General features: G+C 39.3%; 1 protein-coding gene across 1 annotated transcript in view; it reads right to left on the bottom strand.

Annotated features, from left to right (window-relative positions):
- Nucleotides 1-7,062, bottom strand: part of LOC107733402 (DNA-directed RNA polymerase I subunit RPA1-like) — a gene marked incomplete at its 5' end in the record, with an annotated part of 23,282 nt that overhangs the window by 9,755 nt on the left and 6,465 nt on the right. Inside the window, 12 exons of the mRNA XM_016545003.1 lie at nucleotides 759-866; nucleotides 951-1,080; nucleotides 1,156-1,316; nucleotides 2,206-2,341; nucleotides 2,537-2,704; nucleotides 3,993-4,207; nucleotides 4,377-4,598; nucleotides 4,870-5,035; nucleotides 5,141-5,223; nucleotides 5,564-5,716; nucleotides 6,292-6,374; nucleotides 6,464-6,672. Of these exons, the coding sequence (XP_016400489.1) occupies nucleotides 759-866; nucleotides 951-1,080; nucleotides 1,156-1,316; nucleotides 2,206-2,341; nucleotides 2,537-2,704; nucleotides 3,993-4,207; nucleotides 4,377-4,598; nucleotides 4,870-5,035; nucleotides 5,141-5,223; nucleotides 5,564-5,716; nucleotides 6,292-6,374; nucleotides 6,464-6,672 (1,834 nt within the window). The remainder of the gene's footprint in view (nucleotides 1-758; nucleotides 867-950; nucleotides 1,081-1,155; nucleotides 1,317-2,205; nucleotides 2,342-2,536; nucleotides 2,705-3,992; nucleotides 4,208-4,376; nucleotides 4,599-4,869; nucleotides 5,036-5,140; nucleotides 5,224-5,563; nucleotides 5,717-6,291; nucleotides 6,375-6,463; nucleotides 6,673-7,062) is intronic.

Genomic DNA, 7,062 nt, shown 5'->3' with positions numbered 1-7,062 from the left:
CTACCGTTCGGCACGCACGTGATTCGCAGATTAATTCGCCAATTTACACGTACAAGCAATTTTAAACCACGAGAAGAAGAAACGAAAGAGAGCTCAATTTGTTACTCACGCGCTGTTCTCGCACACAATCAAATCGCGCACAAGAGACATGTTTCAGACAGCGTATACATACCTGATGCGTACACATAAAATTAGCCTGTCAAAAACCCTTCACTGCATTGTTATTCTCTGTGCTTTAAAGATATTTTTTTCTTGCTTATCCGAAAAAATTGTCCGGGATGGGGGGGTCGGGGAGGTGAATGCATATCTTTATATATGTACGTGTGTGAGTATGTATGTATGTAAGTATGTAAAAGTTCTTGTATGTGTAGGCCTGGAGAGTCGCTACTCCTGGCATCAAATCTAGGTGCCTCAGTCCGCAGGATTGTCATAGCGATACACAGCAAGTTGCCATGGAGGCAGCCTTGATCAGGTCCCAGACAGAGTCAACAATCAGCATGTGTCAGAGGAATTGGGGGTAGGAACACAAGAGCGTCTCACTGCAGTGCTCTCTAAATACATGGTGCATGTAGACAAAATGTAACATTCAGCACTCAATTCTGCTCCCCAGAACAAGCAGAGCATTTACTGAAATTAAGCAGCAAAATGGCTTGTTCAGAAAAGGTCACGATTATGACGCAGAAGTACATGCCCGCTCAAAAGAATTGTGCACAATAAGAACATGAATATATATTTAGACATAGAGTGAATTCTGATACCTCCTCTTCTTGTTTTTCTTTTCTCCTGGAATCTGTGGCATCAGTATCACCTTCATTCGCCTCATCATCCACAATCCTGTTGTTTTCAGTTTCCTCATCGGCATCATCCTGTGGAGAAGTCAAGCATACTGCTGTCGTTACACGTTTAAGACATGGTAAGCAGCACACGTGCGGCCTGTTGTGACGGTCTACCTCTTTGTGTGCAATGGCACCGGCATCTCGATCATTATCACTCGCCATGGCTTTGCGCGTATCCACCACATTGACAGCCGCCAGTTTAGCACTCAGCTTCTTAATGGCCTCCAATAGCATGCGAAAGAATCTGTAACGTACAAATAAGCCTGTGAGATATCAGGGAAATCCTCTGCAGTGAAATGCAATGTTGTTTTAAGCGTACTTCTGCTCCATGAACTGAAGAATCTCATTAGGGGTGAGTAGCTTGTCTTGCTGGTATCGCTCTGGGGGCAGGAAGTGGAACGTGAGTTTGAAAACACGTGACTTCTGGCTCCGTTTCTCTACCGAGCGGAAAGTTTCTATCACATCCACTTTGTGAAGCACCTGTACACGAAAAGATTAAGTGCACATGGAAGTTTATACATTCATAACAATAGTCCACCTGATTGACCTTCATCATTCCTTTCCAAACCTGTATGACATTCTTTTTACTGTAAAAACAAAAAGATGTTTTGGAGTATATCTATATTTCCACATGAGGAAAGTCAATGGGAAATGGGTGGGAAGCTCCACAAACATCTAAGAAAAATGCACCACAAGTGGTCAATATGACAGTTTGATATAATGCTATTGATCACCATTTGTTCTTGCTTTCTCAATAAAAGGAAAACGATATCATCATTTCTTCACCCTCCTGTCATTCCAAACCCATATGACTTACGTTTATCTTCGAAACACAAATTAAGGTATTTTTAATGAAACCGGAGAGATTTCTGTCCCTCTACTGAAAGTCCATTCCACCTAAGACATTGTAAAACATAATCCATTTGAATCAAACGGCTTAAATCCAAGTATTCTGAGGAAAACACGTTTGCTTTATATGATTAACAGATTTAATTTAAGCTTTTATTCACATATGCTTACTTGCTGTGTGAGAACCAATGAGGTTTGACAACTCGATTTTTATGGATTACTTATATGATGTCTTTATGTACTTTTTGAAGTTTTGGTTGCGTGGACTTGGAATGGAGAGACCAAAAAACCTCAGGTTTCATTAAAAAATATCCTTATTTGTGTTTAGAAAAATCTTTTGGAACAAAATGAGAGTAAATAATGGCAATTTTAATTTTTAGGTGAACTAGTCTTTTAAGTTGCCATATTTGAACACACATGACCATGAATAAGATTTGAGATCTATAGTGGAGAGGAAAAACGTTTTACTGAATAACACAGCACACTGTCACAAGTAAACACTGAAACAAGTTGTGCTCACCTCTGACAAACACACACGCGTTATCTTCTTCCGCAGCGTCTTAACACGTCTCAAGGCTTTCTTGTTCATCAGAACTGGAATGCTCATCATGGGGGTTTTGATGTTAGAGCTCGCAACCATGAGTATTTCTCTTAATCTATGGAAGATTTTTTTTTAGGTGAATCACAAGAACACATAAACAGTAATACGTGAAGTCTGCAGTAGTTTCCATTAACATTTAACTTTTTTAATGAAGGAGAGAGCTCAATAGCATATTAGGTTTTGATTTAGCATTTGTACAGAGAATCATTAAATTTTACTGGCATTAGTATCGCTACTAAATGAAACCTACCTTGGAATACCCAATGTGACATTCATCTCTCCTCTGCCGGCGAAGTGGAAGGTGTTGAGGGTCATTTGGGTGGACGGCTCGCCAATGCTCTGAGCTGCCAGCAGACCCACGGCCTCTCCGGGGTCACACAGAGATCGCTGCCACTTCAGCTGCAGGAGATGCCTCAATCTGTCAGCACACACAGAGTGAACAAAAACACTGATCACAAAATGATAAAGTACATAATTGATCATTCCAATAAATGAAACTAGTTATTTTATTTCTTTGCTCCAGTGGTTCTCAACCAGGGCCCACAGCAAAAACTTCCAAGGGAGACTCATGATGACTTAAAATTATTAAAAATAAGACAAAACAAGATGTTTGGGATTTAACCTTCCATTTTCATCAAGGATTTGTCTTTTAGGAGATAAATCGGAGATTCCTCAGATTAAAAATAACGAGTTTTCCCTTGTTACTGTCGGTGTAATCACGGCAGTACGACTGATACTTAGATTTTGGAAAGATATTCAATGTCCTTCACTTAAAATGTGGATTGAATCTATGATAGAGAATGTATCATATGAAAAAATGTTAGCTAAAGTGAATGGAAATCACATGGATGTTGACATGTGGGAGAATTTTATTCAGATTGTTACTTCAGGCATGGATCTAGAATCAGTCATCCTTTGAAGTGTGACTTGATTACCCGGTTGTGCATTTAAGTGTCATTTCTATAATTATTATTATTATTTATGATAATTACTTTTGTTTGTTTTGTTTTGTATACAGTGTATTTATTTATTTTTGTACTGGTATGTTTTGTTATGTATAAAGAAAACCAATAAAAACTTCATTTTCAAAAAATAAAATAAAATAAGACAAAACAAGCATTAAAATAAGCTAAAAAAAAAAAATTTATTTCTTATTTTAATACACAGCTGGAAATCTGAGGTACCCTCATTTTAAAATTGATTCTAGACCTGTAAATGTTATGTTAATTAATCAAATTCAAATCTTAAAACGCCATGGACATTTTTATAAAGATTTTTTTTGTTTTGTTATGCCAAACTCTGAAATATTTTATTTTATATATACATACAGTATATATATATATATATATATATAACTTTTTTTTTCAACTGCAAAAATCGTGTAAATTCATTCGTTCAAAAGAGTGGGATCCCTGAAGAACATGCAATCACTTATAAAATTTCTGGAATTCTGGAACTTATTTTAATTATAATTATTTTGATTACTTAAAGACATTCCTAGTTTCTGTAAATGAAAAAAAGTTCAGAAAACAAATGTAATTTCAGCATGTGTACCATAGGACATCTATTCGCCTATATTAAATATCATTGTGGACAATGAGAACCACTTCTGACAACAATTTTCCAAATTCAAAATTTAGAAGTCTAGAAATGGCCTTTTAATCCAGATAATAATTTAATGTTGAACAGTCAACAACGAGTCTTACCTATCCGTGTCAATGATTTCAGAGGAGGTCTGAAATTCCTGCTTGACATTGAACTGATTCATGTAGGACTCAACAATGGAGTCAAAGGTCTCAGACACTGAACCAAAGCAGATGTCCGGCCGGTAAAGACCCAGACACGGGTCTGGACAATGAGACGTCTTCTTTAAATACTTCTTACGGCCAGACTCATCCAGAGCTCTCCAATTCTCCAAGAGCTAAATACACAAAATCTCATTGTCATGTAGGTAAAGTGCACAAGTGCAAGTCATACTGCGTTATTTTGAGAATGTCTGGTTTATTGAATCATCTTTCTAACTAAGTACTTTACAGGATGCCATTGTGAGACATTCATAAACTAAAACCCCTTTATAAATGCTTCAGTACCTGTAGAGTGGCTGGCTCTCTCCCATTGGCCAGTGTCTGGTCTTCGATTTGAGACTTCAACTTGCTCAGTTTCTTCTGTGAGAAGAGCAGGAAGGCACCGTCTCTGGGTGAAACACGCTCATGTTTGGCTTTCCATCTCTTAATGGCTTTAAAGTGATTAAATGCTGCCTCTGGGTCCATTTTAGCCAGAACTTCATCCAAGCACTTTGACTTTCTGATAACCTAGAAAACAGTGCATTATATAAAATGTTAAATGTCTTCTTCCATCAACGCAACTGTGCACAGACATGTCTAAATAATCTTATTGTAATCATGATCACAATTTGTGCTTCTCTCAGTTAATCAATCATAATTGTCTGCAACAGTCACCATTATTATTTTTGAGCAAAATACTTTTAAGACTAACATATTGATACTAACACCCAAAAAACTTTAATTTTGATTTCATGGGGACTTTAAGTACTGAATACTTAATACCCTAATGTACAGTTACCTCGTAGTTGTCTTTGATGAAAGGGAACTGCTGCAGCTGAAGGAACTGGGTCTTGGGGATGTCCAGGCCGTCCTCTCCGTAAAGAAACTGGACCACACTGCCATCACTGTCTCGCACAGTCAGATCATACTGGACCACCAGACCTTCTAGATGCTTGATCACACACCTGAAATGCCCAATGACAGTATATGTCATTATACAATGAACCAGTATACAAGAATATCACAGGGATTTTAGACTGAATGTGTTTTTCAGTCGGAACCAGATCTACCTCTGCAAATAACCAGATCGACTGGTTTTGACAGCAGTGTCCACAAGACCTTCACGACCAGCCATACAATGGAAAAAGAACTCCTGAAAATATAAAGACAGCCTCCAGTTAAAATCAAAGTTTGTTTCATTTTTCTACACAAAATGAATGTTACTCTAAAAAGTAAGATTTTCTGGAAAAACAAATGTGGTGCTTGACTGTACAAAACAGGCCACCATAATGCTAGGATGGTTACTACAGGGTTGCTAGTGTGTTCACCCTGACAAGCCACATGATTTGAGGTATCATTTATGTCCACAGCCCTAACTATGCAGGACGAGTTTAATCCTTGGGGGTTAAGGGTTTGAACAAACCCTTTTGATTAAGTGTGGACACTAACGAGGCTGTGCATTCACAATCAAGAACAGTCCAGTCTGAACGTACAGGAGGTTTGATCCCCGTCAAGAATCTGCCAGTTACGAATCCTCCGGATCGCGGCTGAGGTTCATAGGGCTGAAAGCAGGGCAGGGACTTCCCAGAAGGCATCAGTGGCGGCCGGCGGCCCTCCAGCTCAATCTGACCCAATAAACAGGAGATCTGCACATACACAGGAACTTGGTTCAGAGGAAGATCACGGCTGAATAACATGCCATGCTAACATCTGCCATTACCTGACCCAATCATTGTCATAATTCATCAACCGTAGATCATTAACAATCACTTGGCATAAATGTGCTGTAGTGATGGGAGAAACAAAGCTTTTCAAAACACACAAAGGTTTTGAACCTTAACAAAGCAGTTTTGAAAGCGGCCATCATTGCTGACCCTAGTTAGCTGTGGTTGGCCTGGCCGTGCGTCACTCAGAAAACAACTGGCCAATCAGAAGAGAGGCTCATGAATATTAATTAGACAGACCAAAATCGACCTGTTCTCAGCAGAGCTCCTGAGAGACCAGCTGTAAAAATATATTCAGATGGTTTTTGGTACTTATACCGCAAATATATATTCTTAAGGACATCAAAACCTAAAATAAAACTCCAGAAAGGTGTACAATATGGGACCTTTAAATAAACTCTTCCTTAAATGACAGCACAAGTATTTTTTTTAAGAAAGCTACACGGTTCAAACGGTCCTATGAAACGGGAATGAGCTGGTCAATCTCCGTGATTTACCTTGGAGCCACATGTGACTGACTTTTGGATAATTTTCCTTCTCTGTTTGTTGGCTCCATCTTTTACTAGAATGTCTTCCACACCTGTCAGAAAAAAATACATAGTTTAATACAAAATACCACTCTACCTTGTTTGTTCAACAAGATAAGCTGGTATTGATGTGTGATCTTACCCAAGGTGAAACCGCGGTAAAGCTGCAGGTAGGCAGTGAAGAGCCGTGCCAGACAGCTGAGCAGTTTGCCGCTGGTCTCTCCTCCGTAGAGCTCGTAGCAGCAGTGGACCAAACCGTACGCTGAGCTGCCATAGTGGGCTTTATCCAGAACTCCCAGCAAGAGCTCTCCCTGACGAATGACCACCTGAAAAACACAGTACATTACATTACTAGGGTTGGGTACCGAAACCCGGTACCAATATGGCACCGGTACCCATGTAACCGGTATGTACTAGAACCGAATCAGAACGCAAATTTCGGTGCCATGCCTGAGCCATCGATTGAAATATTTGTCCTCTGGTTCTCCGAAACGGACGTAAGAAGCATCATCACCGGCACCGCACGTGAAAAATTATTTCCTGACTGAGAAAATGCATGTGAACTCAAGTCGGAAAGCTCTAATAATACAAATCCAAGAAATCTTTGTAGTAACGCGTGTGTCCATGTTGTTTTCACATTCTGACTTAAAAGCACAACTTGGGAAATGAGAGCATCCGAGGAGCACGTGAATGCAGTAATTACACTTGCTCTGATGGCAGCAGGTAGCCTTCCGTTAACTA

The sequence above is a fragment of the Sinocyclocheilus rhinocerous genome, unplaced genomic scaffold (genome assembly GCF_001515625.1).
Source record: "Sinocyclocheilus rhinocerous isolate Xijiao unplaced genomic scaffold, SAMN03320098_v1.1 scaffold460, whole genome shotgun sequence".
Taxonomy (NCBI): domain Eukaryota; kingdom Metazoa; phylum Chordata; class Actinopteri; order Cypriniformes; family Cyprinidae; genus Sinocyclocheilus; species Sinocyclocheilus rhinocerous.
Note: the sequence above shows the minus strand (reverse complement) of the source record. Positions and strands in the feature narration are given on the sequence as shown.